Genomic DNA, 24,718 nt, shown 5'->3' on the forward strand with positions numbered 1-24,718 from the left:
TCACGACAAAACCCCTCAACGGCACTCCACTCCATCACTACAAAACCCCCCAAAGGCACTCTACTCCATCACGACAAAACCCCAAAAAGGCACTCTACTCCATCATGACAAAACCCCAAAAAGGCACTCTACTCCATCACGACAAAACCCAAAAAGGCACTCTACTCCATCACTACAAAACCCCCCAAAGGCACTCTACTCCATCACGACAAAACCCCTCAAAGGCACTCTACTCCATCATGACAAAACCCCAAAAAGGCACTCTACTCCATCACGACAAAACCCCAAAAAGGCACTCTACTCCATCACGACAAAACCCCCCAAAGGCACTCTACTCCATCACGACAAAACCCCAAAAAGGCACTCTACTCCATCACGACAAAACCCCAAAAAGGCACTCTACTCCATCACGACAAAACCCCAAAAAGGCACTCTACTCCATCACGACAAAACCCCTCAACGGCACTCTACTCCATCACGACAAAACCCCTCAACGGCAGTACACCTCCATCATATCGATTCCAATCCTCTCAGATCAGGTGCCTGGGAGACAGGGGTTGAGGCCTAGGTGTCGATTAGGATTCCCTTTCTCTCATTACAGGTGATGTACTGCACTTGTCTGGAGGAAGTAGAATGGGTGTGCCTGTTTTTCTTCAGGCCGGGATGACCGATTCTTGCCCACGTGAGCAGAGTTCACACCGTTTCATCAGTTTGCGCCCAGCGGTACACGCTGAAGGATCTGCTGTCAAAACGACAGCCATGAGGGGTAGAGTTGACACTGTCGCATTCGTCTGTTTTTGTTGCTGTCCCCCCTGATATTCTGTGTTTTAGTTACTAATGATGCCCTACAGCACTATCAAACTCCACCCAATCCCAAATGGACTTGGAGAGATCTGGGAGGTGATAAGAGTATTGTGAAAAAAGGCAACATTCTTGCGTCATGTCTGATCTAGAGTCCAAGCTGGCCAATGCTTCCAGATGCCCAGGCTGACATGCCCTGTGTTGTTTAACCGCAGAGTGGGTTGAGATTTGAATATGCTGTTTGTACCTGTGTGTATGGGTTAGGGCCTGCAGACTGTGTTGAAGCTGTCTGTATGGGTTAGGGCCTGCAGACTGTGTTGAAGCTGTCTGTATGGGTTAGGGCCTGCAGACTGTGTTGAAGCTGTCTGTACCTGTGTGTACGGGTTAGGGCCTGCAGACTGTGTTGAAGCTGTATGTACCTGTCTGTATGGGTTAGGGCCTGCAGACTGTGTTGAAGCTGTCTGTATGGGTTAGGGCCTGTAGACTGTGTTGAAGCTGTATGTACCTGTCTGTATGGGTTAGGGCCTGCAGACTGTGTTGAAGCTGTCTGTATGGGTTAGGGCCTGCAGACTGTGTTGAAGCTGTATGTACCTGTGTGTATGGGTTAGGGCCTGCAGACTGTGTTGAAGCTGTCTGTACCTGTCTGTATGGGTTAGGGCCTGCAGACTGTGTTGAAGCTGTCTGTACCTGTGTGTATGGGTTAGGGCCTGCAGACTGTGTTGAAGCTGTCTGTACCTGTGTGTATGGGTTAGGGCCTGCAGACTGTGTTGAAGCTGTCTGTATGGGTTAGGGCCTGCAGACTGTGGTGAAGCTGTCTGTACCTGTGTGTATGGGTTAGGGCCTGCAGACTGTGTTGAAGCTGTCTGTACCTGTGTGTATGGGTTAGGGCCTGTAGACTGTGGTGAAGTTGTATGTACCTGTGTGTATGGGTTAGGGCCTGCAGATTGTGGTGAAGCTGTATGTACCTGTGTGTATGGGTTAGGGCCTGCAGACTGTGTTGAAGCTGTCTGTACCTGTCTGTATGGGTTAGGGCCTGCAGACTGTGTTGAAGCTGTCTGTACCTGTCTGTATGGGTTAGGGCCTGCAGACTGTGTTGAAGCTGTGTGTATGGGTTAGGGCCTGCAGACTGTGTTGAAGCTGTCTGTACCTGTGTGTATGGGTTAGGGCCTGCAGACTGTGGTGTGTATGGGTTAAGACTGTGTTGAAGCTGTATGTACCTGTGTGTATGGGTTAGGGCCTGCAGACTGTGTTGAAGCTGTCTGTATGGGTTAGGGCCTTCAGACTGTGTTGAAGCTGTCTGTACCTGTCTGTATGGGATAGGGCCTGCAGACTGTGTTGAAGCTGTCTGTACCTGTCTGTATGGGTTAGGGCCTGCAGACTGTGTTGAAGCTGTCTGTACCTGTGTGTATGGGTTAGGGCCTGCAGACTGTGTTGAAGCTGTCTGTACCTGTGTGTATGGGTTAGGGCCTGCAGACTGTGTTGAAGCTGTCTGTACCTGTGTGTATGGGTTAGGGCCTGTAGACTGTGGTGAAGCTGTATGTACCTGTGTGTATGGGTTAGGGCCTGCAGACTGTGTTGAAGCTGTCTGTACCTGTGTGTATGGGTTAGGGCCTGCAGACTGTGTTGAAGCTGTCTGTATGGGTTAGGGCCTGCAGACTGTGTTGAAGCTGTATGTATGGGTTAGGGCCTGCAGACTGTGTTGAAGCTGTCTGTATGGGTTAGGGCCTGTATACTGTGTTGAAGCTGTATGTACCTGTGTGTATGGGTTAGGGCCTGCAGACTGTGTTGAAGCTGTCTGTATGGGTTAGGGCCTGTAGACTGTGTTGAAGCTGTATGTACCTGTGTGTATGGGTTAGGGCCTGCAGACTGTGGTGAAGCGGTATGTATGGGTTAGGGCCTGTAGACTGTGTTGAAGCTGTATGTACCTGTGTGTATGGGTTAGGGCCTGCAGACTGTGTTGAAGCTGTCTGTATGGGTTAGGGCCTGTAGACTGTGTTGAAGCTGTCTGTACCTGTCTGTATGGGTTAGGGCCTGCAGACTGTGTTGAAGCTGTCTGTACCTGTCTGTATGGGTTAGGGCCTGCAGACTGTGTTGAAGCTGTCTGTATGGGTTAGGGCCTGCAGACTGTGTTGAAGCTGTCTGTACCTGTCTGTACGGGTTAGGGCCTGCAGACTGTGTTGAAGCTGTATGTACCTGTCTGTATGGGTTAGGGCCTGTAGACTGTGGTGAAGTTGTATGTACCTGTGTGTATGGGTTAGGGCCTGCAGATTGTGGTGAAGCTGTATGTACCTGTGTGTATGGGTTAGGGCCTGTAGACTGTGTTGAAGCTGTCTGTACCTGTCTGTATGGGTTAGGGCCTGTAGACTGTGTTGAAGCTGTCTGTACCTGTCTGTATGGGTTAGGGCCTGCAGACTGTGTTGAAGCGAGCAGTCTCTTCAAAGATCAGCTCCTTCAGGGTCTCTTTGGGGAGATCATCAAGCTCCATCGCAAACTTGAAGGGAGTCTCTGTTACAGGCTAACAGAAAGAGAGAGAGAGACAGACAGGAGGTTAGAGTCTCTGTTACAGGCTAACAGACAGACAGGAGGTTAGAGTCTCTGTTACAGGCTAACAGAAAGAGAGAGAGAGACAGACAGGAGGTTAGAGTCTCTGTTACAGGCTAACAGACAGACAGGAGGTTAGAGTCTCTGTTACAGGCTAACAGACAGACAGGAGGTTAGAGTCTCTGTTACAGGCTAACAGACAGACAGACAGGAGGTTAGAGTCTCTGTTACAGGCGAACAGACAGAGAGAGAGACAGACAGGAGGTTAGAGTCTCTGTTACAGGCTAACAGAAAGACAGGAGGTTAGAGTCTCTGTTACAGGCTAACAGACAGAGAGAGAGACAGACAGGAGGTTAGAGTCTCTGTTACAGGCTAACAGAAAGACAGGAGGTTAGAGTCTCTGTTACAGGCTAACAGAAAGACAGGAGGTTAGAGTCTCTGTTACAGGCTAACAGACAGAGAGAGAGACAGACAGGAGGTTAGAGTCTCTGTTACAGGCTAACAGAAAGAGAGAGAGACAGACAGGAGGTTAGAGTCTCTGTTACAGGCTAACAGAAAGAGAGAGAGACAGACAGCCTGTAACAGAGACCCTAACCTCCTAACAGAAAGAGAGAGAGAGACAGACAGGAGGTTAGAGTCTCTGTTACAGGCTAACAGACAGACAGGAGGTTAGAGTCTCTGTTACAGGCTAACAGACAGACAGACAGGAGGTTAGAGTCTCTGTTACAGGCGAACAGACAGAGAGAGAGACAGACAGGAGGTTAGAGTCTCTGTTACAGGCTAACAGAAAGACAGGAGGTTAGAGTCTCTGTTACAGGCTAACAGACAGAGAGAGAGACAGACAGGAGGTTAGAGTCTCTGTTACAGGCTAACAGAAAGACAGGAGGTTAGAGTCTCTGTTACAGGCTAACAGAAAGACAGGAGGTTAGAGTCTCTGTTACAGGCTAACAGACAGAGAGAGAGACAGACAGGAGGTTAGAGTCTCTGTTACAGGCTAACAGAAAGAGAGAGAGACAGACAGGAGGTTAGAGTCTCTGTTACAGGCTAACAGAAAGAGAGAGAGAGTTAGAGCCTGTAACAGAGACCCTAACCTCCTAACAGAAAGAGAGAGAGAGACAGACAGGAGGTTAGAGTCTCTGTTACAGGCTAACAGAAAGAGAGAGAGACAGACAGCCTGTAACAGAGACCCTAACCTCCTAACAGAAAGAGAGAGAGAGACAGACAGGAGGTTAGAGTCTCTGTTACAGGCTAACAGACAGACAGGAGGTTAGAGTCTCTGTTACAGGCTAACAGACAGACAGACAGGAGGTTAGAGTCTCTGTTACAGGCGAACAGACAGAGAGAGAGACAGACAGGAGGTTAGAGTCTCTGTTACAGGCTAACAGAAAGACAGGAGGTTAGAGTCTCTGTTACAGGCTAACAGACAGAGAGAGAGACAGACAGGAGGTTAGAGTCTCTGTTACAGGCTAACAGAAAGAGAGAGAGACAGACAGGAGGTTAGAGTCTCTGTTACAGGCTAACAGACAGACAGGAGGTTAGAGTCTCTGTTACAGGCTAACAGAAAGACAGGAGGTTAGAGTCTCTGTTACAGGCTAACAGACAGACAGGAGGTTAGAGTCTCTGTTACAGGCTAACAGACAGAGAGAGAGACAGACAGGAGGTTAGAGTCTCTGTTACAGGCTAACAGACAGACAGGAGGTTAGAGTCTCTGTTACAGGCTAACAGAAAGACAGGAGGTTAGAGTCTCTGTTACAGGCTAACAGACAGACAGGAGGTTAGAGTCTCTGTTACAGGCTAACAGACAGAGAGAGAGACAGACAGGAGGTTAGAGTCTCTGTTACAGGCTAACAGAAAGAGAGAGAGACAGGAGGTTAGAGTCTCTGTTACAGGCTAACAGACAGACAGGAGGTTAGAGTCTCTGTTACAGGCTAACAGAAAGAGAGAGAGACAGGAGGTTAGAGTCTCTGTTACAGGCTAACAGACAGAGAGAGAGACAGACAGGAGGTTAGAGTCTCTGTTACAGGCTAACAGACATACAGGAGGTTAGAGTCTCTGTTACAGGCTAACAGACAGAGAGAGAGACAGACAGGAGGTTAGAGTCTCTGTTACAGGCTAACAGAAAGAGAGAGAGACAGGAGGTTAGAGTCTCTGTTACAGGCTAACAGACAGACAGGAGGTTAGAGTCTCTGTTACAGGCTAACAGAAAGACAGGAGGTTAGAGTCTCTGTTACAGGCTAACAGACAGACAGGAGGTTAGAGTCTCTGTTACAGGCTAACAGACAGAGAGAGAGACAGACAGGAGGTTAGAGTCTCTGTTACAGGCTAACAGACAGACAGGAGGTTAGAGTCTCTGTTACAGGCTAACAGACAGAGAGAGAGACAGACAGGAGGTTAGAGTCTCTGTTACAGGCTAACAGAAAGACAGGAGGTTAGAGTCTCTGTTACAGGCTAACAGACAGAGAGAGAGACAGACAGGAGGTTAGAGTCTCTGTTACAGGCTAACAGAGAGAGAGGAGGATAGAGTCTCTGTTACAGGCTAACAGACAGACAGACAGGAGGTTAGCATCTCTGTTACAGGCTAACAGAGAGAGAGGAGAATAGAGTCTATGTTACAGGCTAACAGAAAGAGAGAGGAGGATAGAGTCTCTGTTACAGGCTAACAGAGAGACAGACAGGAGGTTAGGGTCTCTGTTGCAGGCTAACAGACAGACAGACAGGAGGTTAGAGTCTCTGTTACAGGCTAACAGACAGACAGGAGGTTAGAGTCTCTGTTACAGGCTAACAGACAGACAGGAGGTTAGAGTCTCTGTTACAGGCTAACAGACAGACAGACAGGAGGTTAGAGTCTCTGTTACAGGCTAACAGACAGACAGACAGGAGGTTAGGGTCTCTGTTACAGGCTAACAGACAGACAGACAGGAGGTTAGAGTCTCTGTTACAGGCTAACAGACAGACAGACAGGAGGTTAGCGTCTCTGTTACAGGCTAACAGACAGACAGACAGGAGGTTAGAGTCTCTGTTACAGGCGAACAGACAGAGAGAGAGACAGACAGGAGGTTAGAGTCTCTGTTACAGGCTAACAGAAAGACAGGAGGTTAGAGTCTCTGTTACAAGCTAACAGACAGAGAGAGAGACAGACAGGAGGTTAGAGTCTCTGTTACAGGCTAACAGAAAGACAGGAGGTTAGAGTCTCTGTTACAGGCTAACAGAAAGACAGGAGGTTAGAGTCTCTGTTACAGGCTAACAGACAGAGAGAGAGACAGACAGGAGGTTAGAGTCTCTGTTACAGGCTAACAGAAAGAGAGAGAGACAGACAGGAGGTTAGAGTCTCTGTTACAGGCTAACAGAAAGAGAGAGAGACAGACAGCCTGTAACAGAGACCCTAACCTCCTAACAGAAAGAGAGAGAGAGACAGACAGGAGGTTAGAGTCTCTGTTACAGGCTAACAGACAGACAGGAGGTTAGAGTCTCTGTTACAGGCTAACAGAAAGACAGGAGGTTAGAGTCTCTGTTACAGGCTAACAGACAGACAGGAGGTTAGAGTCTCTGTTACAGGCTAACAGACAGAGAGAGAGACAGACAGGAGGTTAGAGTCTCTGTTACAGGCTAACAGACAGACAGGAGGTTAGAGTCTCTGTTACAGGCTAACAGAAAGACAGGAGGTTAGAGTCTCTGTTACAGGCTAACAGACAGACAGGAGGTTAGAGTCTCTGTTACAGGCTAACAGACAGAGAGAGAGACAGACAGGAGGTTAGAGTCTCTGTTACAGGCTAACAGAAAGAGAGAGAGACAGGAGGTTAGAGTCTCTGTTACAGGCTAACAGACAGACAGGAGGTTAGAGTCTCTGTTACAGGCTAACAGAAAGAGAGAGAGACAGGAGGTTAGAGTCTCTGTTACAGGCTAACAGACAGAGAGAGAGACAGACAGGAGGTTAGAGTCTCTGTTACAGGCTAACAGACATACAGGAGGTTAGAGTCTCTGTTACAGGCTAACAGACAGAGAGAGAGACAGACAGGAGGTTAGAGTCTCTGTTACAGGCTAACAGAAAGAGAGAGAGACAGGAGGTTAGAGTCTCTGTTACAGGCTAACAGACAGACAGGAGGTTAGAGTCTCTGTTACAGGCTAACAGAAAGACAGGAGGTTAGAGTCTCTGTTACAGGCTAACAGACAGACAGGAGGTTAGAGTCTCTGTTACAGGCTAACAGACAGAGAGAGAGACAGACAGGAGGTTAGAGTCTCTGTTACAGGCTAACAGACAGACAGACAGGAGGTTAGCGTCTCTGTTACAGGCTAACAGACAGACAGGAGGTTAGAGTCTCTGTTACAGGCGAACAGACAGAGAGAGAGACAGACAGGAGGTTAGAGTCTCTGTTACAGGCTAACAGAAAGACAGGAGGTTAGAGTCTCTGTTACAGGCTAACAGACAGAGAGAGAGACAGACAGGAGGTTAGAGTCTCTGTTACAGGCTAACAGAAAGACAGGAGGTTAGAGTCTCTGTTACAGGCTAACAGAAAGACAGGAGGTTAGAGTCTCTGTTACAGGCTAACAGACAGAGAGAGAGACAGACAGGAGGTTAGAGTCTCTGTTACAGGCTAACAGAAAGAGAGAGAGACAGACAGGAGGTTAGAGTCTCTGTTACAGGCTAACAGAAAGAGAGAGAGACAGACAGCCTGTAACAGAGACCCTAACCTCCAACAGAAAAGAGAGAGAGACAGACAGGAGGTTAGAGTCTCTGTTACAGGCTAACAGACAGACAGGAGGTTAGAGTCTCTGTTACAGGCTAACAGAAAGACAGGAGGTTAGAGTCTCTGTTACAGGCTAACAGACAGACAGGAGGTTAGAGTCTCTGTTACAGGCTAACAGACAGAGAGAGAGACAGACAGGAGGTTAGAGTCTCTGTTACAGGCTAACAGACAGACAGGAGGTTAGAGTCTCTGTTACAGGCTAACAGAAAGACAGGAGGTTAGAGTCTCTGTTACAGGCTAACAGACAGACAGGAGGTTAGAGTCTCTGTTACAGGCTAACAGACAGAGAGAGAGACAGACAGGAGGTTAGAGTCTCTGTTACAGGCTAACAGAAAGAGAGAGAGACAGGAGGTTAGAGTCTCTGTTACAGGCTAACAGACAGACAGGAGGTTAGAGTCTCTGTTACAGGCTAACAGAAAGACAGGAGGTTAGAGTCTCTGTTACAGGCTAACAGACAGACAGGAGGTTAGAGTCTCTGTTACAGGCTAACAGACAGAGAGAGAGACAGACAGGAGGTTAGAGTCTCTGTTACAGGCTAACAGACAGACAGGAGGTTAGAGTCTCTGTTACAGGCTAACAGACAGAGAGAGAGACAGACAGGAGGTTAGAGTCTCTGTTACAGGCTAACAGAAAGACAGGAGGTTAGAGTCTCTGTTACAGGCTAACAGACAGAGAGAGAGACAGACAGGAGGTTAGAGTCTCTGTTACAGGCTAACAGAGAGAGAGGAGGATAGAGTCTCTGTTACAGGCTAACAGAGAGAGAGGAGGATAGAGTCTCTGTTACAGGCTAACAGACAGACAGACAGGAGGTTAGCATCTCTGTTACAGGCTAACAGAGAGAGAGGAGAATAGAGTCTATGTTACAGGCTAACAGAAAGAGAGAGGAGGATAGAGTCTCTGTTACAGGCTAACAGAGAGACAGACAGGAGGTTAGGGTCTCTGTTGCAGGCTAACAGACAGACAGACAGGAGGTTAGAGTCTCTGTTACAGGCTAACAGACAGACAGACAGGAGGTTAGAGTCTCTGTTACAGGCTAACAGACAGACAGGAGGTTAGAGTCTCTGTTACAGGCTAACAGACAGACAGACAGGAGGTTAGAGTCTCTGTTACAGGCTAACAGACAGACAGACAGGAGGTTAGGGTCTCTGTTACAGGCTAACAGACAGACAGACAGGAGGTTAGAGTCTCTGTTACAGGCTAACAGACAGACAGACAGGAGGTTAGAGTCTCTGTTACAGGCTAACAGACAGACAGACAGGAGGTTAGCGTCTCTGTTACAGGCTAACAGAAAGAGAGCGAGACAGACAGGAGGTTAGGGTCTCTGTTACAGGCTAACAGAAAGAGAGCGAGACAGACAGGAGGTTAGGGTCTCTGTTACAGGCTAACAGACAGACAGGAGGTTAGAGTCTCTGTTACAGGCTAACAGAGAGACAGACAGGAGGTTAGCGTCTCTGTTACAGGCTAACAGACAGGAGGTTAGAGTCTCTGTTACAGGCTAACAGACAGACAGGAGGTTAGAGTCTCTGTTACAGGCTAACAGACAGACAGGAGGTTAGGGTCTCTGTTACAGGCTAACAGACAGACAGGAGGTTAGAGTCTCTGTTACAGGCTAACAGAAAGAGAGAGAGACAGACAGGAGGTTAGAGTCTCTGTTACAGGCTAACAGACAGACAGACAGGAGGTTAGGGTCTCTGTTACAGGCTAACAGACAGACAGGAGGTTAGAGTCTCTGTTACAGGCTAACAGAAAAGAGAGAGAGACAGACAGGAGGTTATAGTCTTTGTTACAGGCTAACAGAGAGAGAGACAGGAGGTTAGAGTCTTTGTTACAGGCTAACAGAGAGAGAGACAGGAGGTTAGAGTCTTTGTTACAGGCTAACAGAGAGAGAGACAGGAGGTTAGAGTCTTTGTTACAGGCTAACAGAGAGACAGACAGGAGGTTAGAGTTTCTGTTACAGGCTAACAGAGAGAGAGACAGGAGGTTAGAGTCTCTGTTACAGGCTAACAGACAGACAGACAGGAGGTTAGGGTCTCTGTTACAGGCTAACAGACAGACAGGAGGTTAGAGTCTCTGTTACAGGCTAACAGACAGACAGACAGACAGAAGGTTAGAGTCTCTGTTACAGGCTAACAGAGAGACAGGCAGGAGGTTAGGGTCTCTGTTACAGGCTAACAGAGAGACAGACAGGAGGTTAGAGTCTCTGTTACAGGCTAACAGACAGACAGACAGGAGGTTAGGGTCTCTGTTACAGGATAATAGAGAGACAGACAGGAGGTTAGAGTCTCTGTTACAGGCTAAGAGACAGACAGGAGGTTAGAGTCTCTGTTACAGGCTAACAGAGAGACAGACAGGAGGTTAGCGTCTCTGTTACAGGCTAACAGACAGACAGACAGGAGGTTAGCATCTCTGTTACAGGCTAACAGAGAGACAGACAGGAGGTTAGAGTCTCTGTTACAGGCTAACAGAGAGACAGACAGGAGGTTAGCGTCTCTGTTACAGGCTAACAGACAGACAGACAGGAGGTTAGCATCTCTGTTACAGGCTAACAGACAGACAGACAGACAGGAGGTTAGCGTCTCTGTTACAGGCTAACAGACAGACAGGAGGTTAGAGTCTCTGTTACAGGCTAACAGAGAGACAGACAGGAGGTTAGCGTCTCTGTTACAGGCTAACAGACAGACAGACAGGAGGTTAGGGTCTCTGTTACAGGCTAACAGACAGGAGGTTAGAGTCTCTGTTACAGGCTAACAGACAGACAGGAGGTTAGAGTCTCTGTTACAGGCTAACAGACAGACAGACAGACAGACAGAAGGTTAGAGTCTCTGTTACAGGCTAACAGAGAGACAGGCAGGAGGTTAGGGTCTCTGTTACAGGCTAACAGACAGGAGGTTAGGGTCTCTGTTACAGGCTAATAGAGAGACAGACAGGAGGTTAGAGTCTCTGTTACAGGCTAAGAGACAGACAGGAGGTTAGAGTCTCTGTTACAGGCTAACAGAAAGAGAGAGAGACAGACAGGAGGTTAGAGTCTCTGTTACAGGCTAACAGAGAGACAGACAGGAGGTTAGAGTCTCTGTTACAGGCTAACAGACAGACAGGAGGTTAGAGTCTCTGTTACAGGCTAACAGACAGAGAGAGAGACAGACAGGAGGTTAGAGTCTCTGTTACAGGCTAACAGACAGACAGGAGGTTAGAGTCTCTGTTACAGGCTAACAGAAAGACAGGAGGTTAGAGTCTCTGTTACAGGCTAACAGACAGACAGGAGGTTAGAGTCTCTGTTACAGGCTAACAGACAGAGAGAGAGACAGACAGGAGGTTAGAGTCTCTGTTACAGGCTAACAGAAAGAGAGAGAGACAGGAGGTTAGAGTCTCTGTTACAGGCTAACAGACAGACAGGAGGTTAGAGTCTCTGTTACAGGCTAACAGAGAGAGAGACAGGAGGTTAGAGTCTCTGTTACAGGCTAACAGACAGAGAGAGAGACAGACAGGAGGTTAGAGTCTCTGTTACAGGCTAACAGACATACAGGAGGTTAGAGTCTCTGTTACAGGCTAACAGACAGAGAGAGAGACAGACAGGAGGTTAGAGTCTCTGTTACAGGCTAACAGAAAGAGAGAGAGACAGGAGGTTAGAGTCTCTGTTACAGGCTAACAGACAGACAGGAGGTTAGAGTCTCTGTTACAGGCTAACAGAAAGACAGGAGGTTAGAGTCTCTGTTACAGGCTAACAGACAGACAGGAGGTTAGAGTCTCTGTTACAGGCTAACAGACAGAGAGAGAGACAGACAGGAGGTTAGAGTCTCTGTTACAGGCTAACAGACAGACAGACAGGAGGTTAGCGTCTCTGTTACAGGCTAACAGACAGACAGACAGGAGGTTAGAGTCTCTGTTACAGGCGAACAGACAGAGAGAGAGACAGACAGGAGGTTAGAGTCTCTGTTACAGGCTAACAGAAAGACAGGAGGTTAGAGTCTCTGTTACAGGCTAACAGACAGAGAGAGAGACAGACAGGAGGTTAGAGTCTCTGTTACAGGCTAACAGAAAGACAGGAGGTTAGAGTCTCTGTTACAGGCTAACAGAAAGACAGGAGGTTAGAGTCTCTGTTACAGGCTAACAGACAGAGAGAGAGACAGACAGGAGGTTAGAGTCTCTGTTACAGGCTAACAGAAAGAGAGAGAGACAGACAGGAGGTTAGAGTCTCTGTTACAGGCTAACAGAAAGAGAGAGACAGACAGCCTGTAACAGAGACCCTAACCTCCTAACAGAAAGAGAGAGAGAGACAGACAGGAGGTTAGAGTCTCTGTTACAGGCTAACAGACAGACAGGAGGTTAGAGTCTCTGTTACAGGCTAACAGAAAGACAGGAGGTTAGAGTCTCTGTTACAGGCTAACAGACAGACAGGAGGTTAGAGTCTCTGTTACAGGCTAACAGACAGAGAGAGAGACAGACAGGAGGTTAGAGTCTCTGTTACAGGCTAACAGACAGACAGGAGGTTAGAGTCTCTGTTACAGGCTAACAGAAAGACAGGAGGTTAGAGTCTCTGTTACAGGCTAACAGACAGACAGGAGGTTAGAGTCTCTGTTACAGGCTAACAGACAGAGAGAGAGACAGACAGGAGGTTAGAGTCTCTGTTACAGGCTAACAGAAAGAGAGAGAGACAGGAGGTTAGAGTCTCTGTTACAGGCTAACAGACAGACAGGAGGTTAGAGTCTCTGTTACAGGCTAACAGAAAGACAGGAGGTTAGAGTCTCTGTTACAGGCTAACAGACAGACAGGAGGTTAGAGTCTCTGTTACAGGCTAACAGACAGAGAGAGAGACAGACAGGAGGTTAGAGTCTCTGTTACAGGCTAACAGACAGACAGGAGGTTAGAGTCTCTGTTACAGGCTAACAGACAGAGAGAGAGACAGACAGGAGGTTAGAGTCTCTGTTACAGGCTAACAGAAAGACAGGAGGTTAGAGTCTCTGTTACAGGCTAACAGACAGAGAGAGAGACAGACAGGAGGTTAGAGTCTCTGTTACAGGCTAACAGAGAGAGAGGAGGATAGAGTCTCTGTTACAGGCTAACAGAGAGAGAGGAGGATAGAGTCTCTGTTACAGGCTAACAGACAGACAGACAGGAGGTTAGCATCTCTGTTACAGGCTAACAGAGAGAGAGGAGAATAGAGTCTATGTTACAGGCTAACAGAAAGAGAGAGGAGGATAGAGTCTCTGTTACAGGCTAACAGAGAGACAGACAGGAGGTTAGGGTCTCTGTTGCAGGCTAACAGACAGACAGACAGGAGGTTAGAGTCTCTGTTACAGGCTAACAGACAGACAGGAGGTTAGAGTCTCTGTTACAGGCTAACAGACAGACAGGAGGTTAGAGTCTCTGTTACAGGCTAACAGACAGACAGACAGGAGGTTAGAGTCTCTGTTACAGGCTAACAGACAGACAGACAGGAGGTTAGGGTCTCTGTTACAGGCTAACAGACAGACAGACAGGAGGTTAGAGTCTCTGTTACAGGCTAACAGACAGACAGACAGGAGGTTAGAGTCTCTGTTACAGGCTAACAGACAGACAGACAGGAGGTTAGCGTCTCTGTTACAGGCTAACAGAAAGAGAGCGAGACAGACAGGAGGTTAGGGTCTCTGTTACAGGCTAACAGAAAGAGAGCGAGACAGACAGGAGGTTAGGGTCTCTGTTACAGGCTAACAGACAGACAGGAGGTTAGAGTCTCTGTTACAGGCTAACAGAGAGACAGACAGGAGGTTAGCGTCTCTGTTACAGGCTAACAGACAGACAGGAGGTTAGAGTCTCTGTTACAGGCTAACAGACAGACAGGAGGTTAGAGTCTCTGTTACAGGCTAACAGACAGACAGGAGGTTAGGGTCTCTGTTACAGGCTAACAGACAGACAGGAGGTTAGAGTCTCTGTTACAGGCTAACAGACAGACAGGAGGTTAGAGTCTCTGTTACAGGCTAACAGACAGACAGACAGGAGGTTAGGGTCTCTGTTACAGGCTAACAGACAGACAGGAGGTTAGAGTCTCTGTTACAGGCTAACAGAGAGACAGACAGGAGGTTAGAGTCTGTGTTACAGGCTAACAGAGAGAGAGACAGGAGGTTAGAGTCTCTGTTACAGGCTAACAGAGAGAGAGACAGGAGGTTAGAGTCTTTGTTACAGGCTAACAGAGAGACAGACAGGAGGTTAGAGTCTTTGTTACAGGCTAACAGAGAGACAGACAGGAGGTTAGAGTTTCTGTTACAGGCTAACAGAGAGAGAGACAGGAGGTTAGAGTCTCTGTTACAGGCTAACAGACAGACAGACAGGAGGTTAGGGTCTCTGTTACAGGCTAACAGACAGACAGGAGGTTAGAGTCTCTGTTACAGGCTAACAGACAGACAGACAGACAGAAGGTTAGAGTCTCTGTTACAGGCTAACAGAGAGACAGGCAGGAGGTTAGGGTCTCTGTTACAGGCTAACAGAGAGACAGACAGGAGGTTAGAGTCTCTGTTACAGGCTAACAGACAGACAGACAGGAGGTTAGGTCTCTGTTACAGGATAATAGAGAGACAGACAGGAGGTTAGAGTCTCTGTTACAGGCTAAGAGACAGACAGGAGGTTAGAGTCTCTGTTACAGGCTAACAGAGAGACAGACAGGAGGTTAGCGTCTCTGTTACAGGCTAACAGACAGACAGACAGGAGGTTAGCATCTCTGTTACAGGCTAACAGAGAGACAGACAGGAGGTTAGAGTCTCTGTTACAGGCTAACAGAGAGACAGACAGGAGGTTAGCGTCTCTGTTACAGGCTAACAGACAGACAGACAGGAGGTTAGCATCTCTGTTACAGGCTAACAGACAGACAGACAGACAGGAGGTTAGCGTCTCTGTTACAGGCTAACAGACAGACAGGAGGTTAGAGTCTCTGTTACAGGCTAACAGAGAGACAGACAGGAGGTTAGCGTCTCTGTTACAGGCTAACAGACAGACAGACAGGAGGTTAGGGTCTCTGTTACAGGCTAACAGACAGGAGGTTAGAGTCTCTGTTACAGGCTAACAGACAGACAGGAGGTTAGAGTCTCTGTTACAGGCTAACAGACAGACAGACAGACAGAAGGTTAGAGTCTCTGTTACAGGCTAACAGAGAGACAGGCAGGAGGTTAGGGTCTCTGTTACAGGCTAACAGACAGGAGGTTAGGGTCTCTGTTACAGGCTAATAGAGAGACAGACAGGAGGTTAGAGTCTCTGTTACAGGCTAAGAGACAGACAGGAGGTTAGAGTCTCTGTTACAGGCTAACAGAAAGAGAGAGAGACAGACAGGAGGTTAGAGTCTCTGTTACAGGCTAACAGAGAGACAGACAGGAGGTTAGAGTCTCTGTTACAGGCTAAGAGACAGACAGGAGGTTAGCATCTCTGTTACAGGCTAACAGAGAGACAGACAGGAGGTTAGAGTCTCTGTTACAGGCTAACAGACAGACAGACAGACAGACAGGAGGTTAGAGTCTCTGTTACAGGCTAACAGAGAGAGAGAGACAGGAGGTTAGAGTCTCTGTTACAGGCTAACAGACAGACAGGAGGTTAGAGTCTCTGTTACAGGCTAACAGAGAGACAGACAGGAGGTTAGAGTCTCTGTTACAGGCTAACAGAGAGACAGACAGGAGGTTAGAGTCTCTGTTACAGGCTAACAGAGAGACAGACAGGAGGTTAGAGTCTCTGTTACAGGCTAACAGACAGACAGGAGGTTAGAGTCTCTGTTACAGGCTAACAGAGAGACAGGCAGGAGGTTAGAGTCTCTGTTACAGGCTAACAGAGAGACAGACAGGAGGTTAGAGTCTCTGTTACAGGCTAACAGAGAGACAGACAGGAGGTTAGAGTCTCTGTTACAGGCTAACAGACAGACAGGAGGTTAGAGTCTCTGTTACAGGCTAACAGACAGACAGGAGGTTAGAGTCTCTGTTACAGGCTAACAGACAGACAGGAGGTTAGAGTCTCTGTTACAGGCTAACAGACAGACAGACAGACAGACAGACAGGAGGTTAGGGTCTCTGTTACAGGCTAACAGACAGACAGACAGGAGGTTAGAGTCTCTGTTACAGGCTAACAGACAGACAGGCAGGAGGTTAGAGTCTCTGTTACAGGCTAACAGACAGACAGGAGGTTAGAGTCTCTGTTACAGGCTAACAGAAAGAGAGAGAGACAGACAGGAGGTTAGAGTCTCTGTTACAGGCTAACAGACAGACAGACAGGAGGTTAGGGTCTCTGTTACAGGCTAACAGAAAGAGCGAGACAGACAGGAGGTTATAGTCTCTGTTACAGGCTAACAGAGAGAGAGACAGGAGGTTAGAGTCTTTGTTACAGGCTAACAGAGAGACAGACAGGAGGTTAGCGTCTCTGTTACAGGCTAACAGAGAGACAGACAGGAGGTTAGAGTTTCTGTTACAGGCTAACAGAGAGAGAGACAGGAGGTTAGAGTCTCTGTTACAGGCTAACAGATAGACAGACAGGAGGTTAGGGTCTCTGTTACAGGCTAACAGACAGACAGAGACAGGAGGTTAGAGTCTCTGTTACAGGCTAACAGACAGACAGGAGGTTAGAGTCTCTGTTACAGGCTAACAGACAGACAGACAGACAGAATGTTAGAGTCTCTGTTACAGGCTAACAGAGAGACAGGCAGGAGGTTAGAGTCTCTGTTACAGGATAACAGAGAGAGAGACAGGAGGTTAGGGTCTCTGTTACAGGCTAACAGAGAGACAGACAGGAGGTTAGAGTCTCTGTTACAGGCTAACAGACAGACAGGAGGTTAGAGTCTCTGTTACAGGCTAACAGACAGACAGACAGGAGGTTAGGGTCTCTGTTACAGGCTAATAGAGAGACAGACAGGAGGTTAGAGTCTCTGTTACAGGCTAAGAGACAGACAGGAGGTTAGAGTCTCTGTTACAGGCTAACAGACAGACAGGAGGTTAGAGTCTCTGTTACAGGCTAACAGAAAGAGAGAGAGACAGACAGGAGGTTAGAGTCTCTGTTACAGGCTAACAGAGAGAGAGACAGGAGGTTAGAGTCTCTGTTACAGGCTAACAGACAGACAGGAGGTTAGAGTCTCTGTTACAGGCTAACAGACAGACAGACAGACAGAAGGTTAGAGTCTCTGTTACAGGCTAACAGAGAGACAGGCAGGAGGTTAGAGTCTTTGTTACAGGCTAACAGACAGACAGGAGGTTAGAGTCTCTGTTATAGGCTAACAGAGAGAGAGACAGGAGGTTAGAGTCTCTGTTACAGGCTAACAGACAGACAGACAGTAGGTTAGGGTCTCTGTTACAGGCTAACAGAGAGACAGACAGGAGGTTAGAGTCTCTGTTACAGGCTAAGAGACAGACAGGAGGTTAGCATCTCTGTTACAGGCTAACAGAGAGACAGACAGGAGGTTAGAGTCTCTGTTACAGGCAGACAGACAGACAGACAGACAGGAGGTTAGAGTCTCTGTTACAGGCTAACAGAGAGAGAGAGACAGGAGGTTAGAGTCTCTGTTACAGGCTAACAGACAGACAGGAGGTTAGAGTCTCTGTTACAGGCTAACAGACAGACAGGAGGTTAGAGTCTCTGTTACAGGCTAACAGACAGACAGGAGGTTAGAGTCTCTGTTACAGGCTAACAGACAGACAGGAGGTTAGAGTCTCTGTTACAGGCTAACAGAGAGACAGACAGGAGGTTAGAGTCTCTGTTACAGGCTAACAGAGAGACAGACAGGAGGTTAGAGTCTCTGTTACAGGCTAACAGAGAGACAGACAGGAGGTTAGAGTCTCTGTTACAGGCTAACAGACACAGACAGACAGACAGACAGACAGACAGACAGACAGACAGACAGACAGACAGACAGACAGACAGGAGGTTAGAGTCTCTGTTACAGGCTAACAGAGAGACAGACAGGAGGTTAGAGTCTCTGTTACAGGCTAACAGAGAGACAGACAGGAGGTTAGAGTCTGTTACAGGCTAACAGAGAGACAGGAGGTTAGGGTCTCTGTTACAGGCTAACAGACAGACAGGAGGTTAGAGTCTTTGTTACAGGCTAACAGAGAGACAGACAGGAGGTTAGAGTCTCTGTTACAGGCTAACAGAGAGACAGACAGGAGGTTAGAGTCTCTGTTACAGGCTAACAGACAGACAGGAGGTTAGAGTCTCTGTTACAGGCTAACAGACAGACAGGAGGTTAGAGTCTCTGTTACAGGCTAACAGAGGGACAGACAGACAGACAGACATGAGGTTAGGGTCTCTGTTACAGGCTAACAGAGAGACAGACAGGAGGTTAGAGTCTGTTACAGGCTAACAGAGAGACAGACAGGAGGTTAGAGTCTCTGTTACAGGCTAACAGACAGGAGGTTAGAGTATTTGTTACAGGCTAACAGACAGACAGGAGGTTAGGGTCTCTGTTACAGGCTAACAGACAGACAGGAGGCTAGAGTCTTTGTTACAGGCTAACAGACAGACAGGAGGTTAGAGTCTCTGTTACAGGCTAACAGAGAGACAGACAGGAGGTTAGAGTCTCTGTTACAGGCTAACAGAGAGACAGACAGGAGGTTAGAGTCTCTGTTACAGGCTAACAGAGAGACAGACAGGAGGTTAGAGTCTCTGTTACAGGCTAACAGAGAGACAGACAGGAGGTTAGAGTCTCTGTTACAGGCTAACAGAGAGACAGACAGGAGGTTAGAGTCTCTGTTACAGGCTAACAGAGAGACAGACAGGAGGTTAGAGTCTCTGTTACAGGCTAACAGAGAGACAGGAGGTTAGAGTCTCTGTTACAGGCTAACAGACAGACAGGAGGTTAGAGTCTCTGTTACAGGCTAACAGACAGACAGGAGGTTAGAGTCTCTGTTACAGGCTAACAGAGAGACAGGAGGTTAGGGTCTCTGTTACAGGATATAGAGATGACTGAATTAATACAATAGAAGAGATATCATCATTGGTCAGGGACATTTAGGACATACCTGAAACCTAATCCACTAACATTATTCATTGACTACTGATTTCTGACAAATACCCCATCTGTAAGGTCGTAGGGTCAGGGGTCAGGGTTCATTACCTCATCTGTAGGGTCGTAGTACTGCTCCAGGTAAGGGTGAGCCAGAGCCGCCTCCACCTCGATCCTCTTGTGGGGGTTGAAGGTCAACATCTTGTCCAGCAGGTCCAGAGCTTTGGAGTCGGCTTTGGGGAAGAGGGTGTTCCAGGGGACCTTGCAGCGCAGTGGGAGAGACAGCAGGTAGTTCCTGGCCTTGATGTTAATGATGCAGTTCAGATCCTCCTGGGAAGGAGACCCTAGGATACCTGGAGGGAGACATGAAACATGAAGTGTTGTGATAACCAACCACCTCATCGCCATAACTGGTAGACCACATCTACATTTACATTTAAGTCATTTAGCAGACGCTCTTATCCAGAGCGACTTACAAATTGGTGCGTTCACCTTATGACATCCAGTGGAACAGCCACTTTACAATAGTGCATCTAAATCTTTTAAGGGGGGGGGTGAGAGGGATTACTTTATCCTATCCTAGGTATTCCTTAAAGAGGTGGGGTTTCAGGTGTCTCCGGAAGGTGGTGATTGACTCCGCTGTCCTGGCGTCGTGAGGGAGTTTGTTCCACCATTGGGGGGCCAGAGCAGCGAACAGTTTTGACTGGGCTGCGCGGGAACTGTACTTCCTCAGTGGTAGGGAGGCGAGCAGGCCAGAGGTGGATGAACGCAGTGCCCTTGTTTGGGTGTAGGGCCTGATCAGAGCCTGGAGGTACTGAGGTGCCGTTCCCCTCACAGCTCCGTAGGCAAGCACCATGGTCTTGTAGACCACAACAGAGGGGAGAGATGTGGTGAAGATGAGAGAGAGCAGACGTTTACATTTTAGTCAATCTTATCCAGAGTGACTTACAGGAGCAATTAGGGTAAAGTGCCTTGCTCAAGGGCACATCGACAGATATTCAACTAGTCCGCGCAGGGATTCAAACCAGTGACCTTTCGGGTACTGGCCCAATGCTCTTAATCACTAGGCTACCTGCACCCTGAGGGGAGAGATGAGAGATGTGGTTGTGGCAGGCAGCCTAATGGTTAGAACGTTGGACTAGTAACCAGCAGGTAGCCTAGTGGTTAGTGTTGGACTAGTAACCAGCAGGTAGCCTAGTGGTTAGAGTGTTGGACTAGTAACCAGCAGGTAGCCTAGTGGTTAGTGTTGGACTAGTAACCAGCAGGTAGCCTAGTGGTTAGAGTGTTGGACTAGTAACCAGCAGGTAGCCTAGTGGTTAGAGTGTTGGACTAGTAACCAGCAGGTAGCCTAGTGGTTAGAGTGTTGGACTAGTAACCAGCAGGTAGCCTAGTGGTTAGTGTTGGACTAGTAACCAGCAGGTAGCCTAGTGGTTAGAACGTTGGACTAGTAACCAGCAGGTAGCCTAGTGGTTAGAGTGTTGGACTAGTAACTAGCAGGTAGCCTAGTGGTTAGAGTGTTGGACTAGTAACCAGCAGGTAGCCTAGTGGTTAGAGTGTTGGAATAGTAACCAGCAGGTAGCCGAGTGGTTAGAGTGTTGGACTAGTAACCAGCAGGTAGCCTAGTGGTTAGAGTGTTGGACTAGTAACCAGCAGGTAGCCTAGTGGTTAGAGCGTGGGACTAGTAACCAGCAGGTAGCCTAGTGGTTAGAGTGTTGGACTAGTAACCAGCAGGTAGCCTAGTGGACAGAGTGTTGGAATAGTAACCAGCAGGTAGCCGAGTGGTTAGAGTGTTGGACTAGTAACCAGCAGGTAGCCTAGTGGTTAGAGTGTTGGACTAGTAACCAGCAGGTAGTCTAGTGGTTAGAGCGTTGGACTAGTAACCAGCAGGTAGCCTAGTGGTTAGAGTGTTGGACTAGTAACCAGAAAGTAGCCTAGTGGTTAGAGTGTTGGACTAGTAACCAGCAGGTAGCCTAGTGGTTAGAGTGTTGGACTAGTAACCAGCAGGTAGCCTAGTGGTTAGAGTGTTGGACTAGTAACCAGCAGGTAGCCTAGTGGACAGAGCTTTGGACTAGTAACCAGCAGGTAGCCTAGTGGTTAGAGTGTTGGACTAGTAACCAGCAGGTAGCCTAGTGGTTAGAGTGTTGGACTAGTAACCAGCAGGTAGCCTAGTGGTTAGAGCCTAGTGGTTAGAGCGTTGGACTAGTAACCAGCAGGTAGCCTAGTGGTTAGAGCCTAGTGGTTAGAGTGTTGGACTAGTAACCAGCAGGTAACCTAGTGGTTAGAGTGATAGACTAGTAACCAACAGGTAGCCTAATGGTTAGAGCGTTGAACTAGTAACCAAAAGGTTGCTGGATCGAATCCCAGAGCTGACAAGGTGAAAATCTGTTGTTCTGCCCCCTGAACAAGGCAGTTAACCCACTGTTCCCCGGTAGGCAGTCATTGTAAATAAGAATTTGTTCTTAACTGGCTTGCCTAGTTAAATAAAAGGTCAAATAAATAGGAGATATGGGGGAGGTGGAGGGAAATAGTTCCTTACGCTTATGATTGGCTCAGATTGTGATGTGAATTTCTGGCATTTCTGCTTCAATTCTGCTCCCGTGTCTTAGGTGGATAACATCTGTGCCAGGCCTCAACCAACAGCCTGATCAATTATACGTGATGTGTCGCACTGTATGAGGCAAAGTCAGATACTGACTGCTTATCTTTTATTTAAGGTCTCTGTGACCAACAGATCTGTATTCCCAGTGACGTAAAATAGATCAGGGCCTGATGAACTGATTCCAATGGCTCAGTGTAAATGGCTCAGTGAGATGCCTTATTCAACCTGGTTGTGCTGAGATGCCTTATTCAACCTGGTTGTGCTGAGATGCCTTATATAACCTGGTTGTGCTGAGATGCCTTATGTAACCTGGTTGTGCTGAGATGCCTTATGTAACCTGGTTGTGCTGAGATGCCTTATATAACCTGGTTGTGCTGAGATGCCTTATGTAACCTGGTTGTGCTGAGATGCCTTATGTAACCTGGTTGTGCTGAGATGCCTTATGTAACCTGGTTGTGCTGAGATGCCTTATGTAACCTGGTTGTGCTGAGATGCCTTATATAACCTGGTTGTGCTGAGATGCCTTATGTAACCTGGTTGTGCTGAGATGCCTTATGTAACCTGGTTGTGCTGAGATGCCTTATATAACCTGGTTGTGCTGAGATGCCTTATATAACCTGGTTGTGCTGAGATGCCTTATATAACATGGTTGTGCTGAGATGCCTTATATAACCTGGTTGTGCTGAGATGCCTTATATAACCTGGTTGTGCTGAGATGCCTTATATAACCTGGTTGTGCTGAGATGCCTTATTCAACCTGGTTGTGCTGAGATGCCTTATATAACCTGGTTGTGCTGAGATGCCTTATTCAACCTGGTTGTGCTGAGATGCCTTATTCAACCTGGTTGTGCTGAGATGCCTTATATAACCTGGTTGTGCTGAGATGCCTTATATAACCTGGTTGTGCTGAGATGCCTTATTCAACCTGGTTGTGCTGAGATGCCTTATATAACCTGGTTGTGCTGAGATGCCTTATGTAACCTGGTTGTGCTGAGATGCCTTATATAACCTGGTTGTGCTGAGATGCCTTATATAACCTGGTTGTGCTGAGATGCCTTATTCAACCTGGTTGTGCTGAGATGCCTTATATAACCTGGTTGTGCTGAGATGCCTTATATAACCTGGTTGTGCTGAGATGCCTTATATAACCTGGTTGTGCTGAGAGATGCCTTGCCTTATAACCTGGTTGTGCTGAGATGCCTTATATAACCTGGTTGTGCTGAGATGCCTTATTCAACCTGGTTGTGCTGAGATGCCTTATATAACCTGGTTGTGCTGAGATGCCTTATTCAACCTGGTTGTGCTGAGATGCCTTATTCAACCTGGTTGTGCTGAGATGCCTTATATAACCTGGTTGTGCTGAGATGCCTTATATAACCTGGTTGTGCTGAGATGCCTTATTCAACCTGGTTGTGCTGAGATGCCTTATATAACCTGGTTGTGCTGAGATGCCTTATGTAACCTGGTTGTGCTGAGATGCCTTATATAACCTGGTTGTGCTGAGATGCCTTATATAACCTGGTTGTGCTGAGATGCCTTATTCAACCTGGTTGTGCTGAGATGCCTTATATAACCTGGTTGTGCTGAGATGCCTTATATAACCTGGTTGTGCTGAGATGCCTTATGTAACCTGGTTGTGCTGAGATGCCTTATTCAACCTGGTTGTGCTGAGATGCCTTATTCAACCTGGTTGTGCTGAGATGCCTTATATAACCTGGTTGTGCTGAGATGCCTTATATAACCTGGTTGTGCTGAGATGCCTTATTCAACCTGGTTGTGCTGAGATGCCTTATATAACCTGGTTGTGCTGAGATGCCTTATGTAACCTGGTTGTGCTGAGATGCCTTATGTAACCTGGTTGTGCTGAGATGCCTTATATAACCTGGTTGTGCTGAGATGCCTTATGTAACCTGGTTGTGCTGAGATGCCTTATATAACCTGGTTGTGTAACCCTAACCCTTTATATAACCCTAACCCTTTATTTAACCAGGTATTTATATATATAACCCTTTATTTAACCAGGTATTTATATATATATAACCCTTTATTTAACCAGGTATTTATATATATAACCCTAACCCTTTATTTAACCAGGTATTTATATATATAACCCTTTATTTAACCAGGTATTTATATATATAACCCTAACCCTTTATTTAACCAGGTATTTATATATATATATATAACCCTAACCCTTTATTTAACCAGGTATTTATATATATAACCCTTTATTTAACCAGGTATTTATATATATAACCCTAACCCTTTATTTAACCAGGTATTTATATATATATAACCCTTTATTTAACCAGGTATTTATATATATAACCCTTTATTTAACCAGGTATTTATATATATAACCCTAACCCTTTATTTAACCAGGTATTTATATATATAACCCTAACCCTTTATTTAACCAGGTATTTATATATAACCCTAACCCTTTATTTAACCAGGTAGGCAAGTTGAGAATAAGTTCTCATTTACAACTGCGACCTGGCCATTGTGTCACCAGTAACATGGGGAAACTGTTCTGCTGTAAATCTCAATGCCTGACGACAGACCTTCCTCACACAATGCTTTCTACATAAAACACAGACCACATACACTAATAAACCAGCATCTTCATCAGACAAACATTGTTGATTTAAAAAAAAAAATGTATTGTTGATTTTAAGAATGCTTTTGATTCCATACGACATGATGGATTAGATTACAAAACCCTTCAAACAGCATTGTGGGTAAACTACATGACATCATACTTCCTATTTACTCCTTAACAACATGTAGTATTAAACTGAACAATCAAAGGGTTTTGCACAAGGGCGAGGGGTGAGACAAGGGTGCAGTTTAAGTCCAACCCTGTTCAACATCTACGTCAATGAACCAGCAGCGTTGTTGGACTGATCTGCAGCCCCTGGACTGCCCCTCAGAGGTCAGATTCCTGCTCTACCCAGACGACCTTGTCCTACCGTCCCCAACAGATCAGGGTCTACCCAGACGACCTTGTCCTACCGTCCCCAACAGATCAGGGTCTACCCAGGCGACCTTGTCCTACCGTCCCCAACAGATCAGGGTCTACCCAGATGTCCT

General features: G+C 47.2%; 1 protein-coding gene across 2 annotated transcripts in view; it reads right to left on the reverse strand.

Annotated features, from left to right (window-relative positions):
- Positions 1–24,718, reverse strand: part of LOC115127104 (mitogen-activated protein kinase 1-like) — an 89,151-nt gene that overhangs the window by 4,370 nt on the left and 60,063 nt on the right. For both annotated transcript variants that reach the window (XM_065026929.1, XM_065026928.1), the window contains exons 6-7: positions 19,138–19,379; positions 3,187–3,316 (exon numbers count right to left, since the gene is read on the reverse strand). In XM_065026929.1, coding sequence (XP_064883001.1) covers positions 3,200–3,316; positions 19,138–19,379 — 359 coding nt within the window. In that variant the 3' untranslated portion in view covers positions 3,187–3,199. The remainder of the gene's footprint in view (positions 1–3,186; positions 3,317–19,137; positions 19,380–24,718) is intronic.

Source organism: Oncorhynchus nerka, linkage group LG13, assembly GCF_034236695.1.
Source record: "Oncorhynchus nerka isolate Pitt River linkage group LG13, Oner_Uvic_2.0, whole genome shotgun sequence".
NCBI lineage: Eukaryota > Metazoa > Chordata > Actinopteri > Salmoniformes > Salmonidae > Oncorhynchus > Oncorhynchus nerka.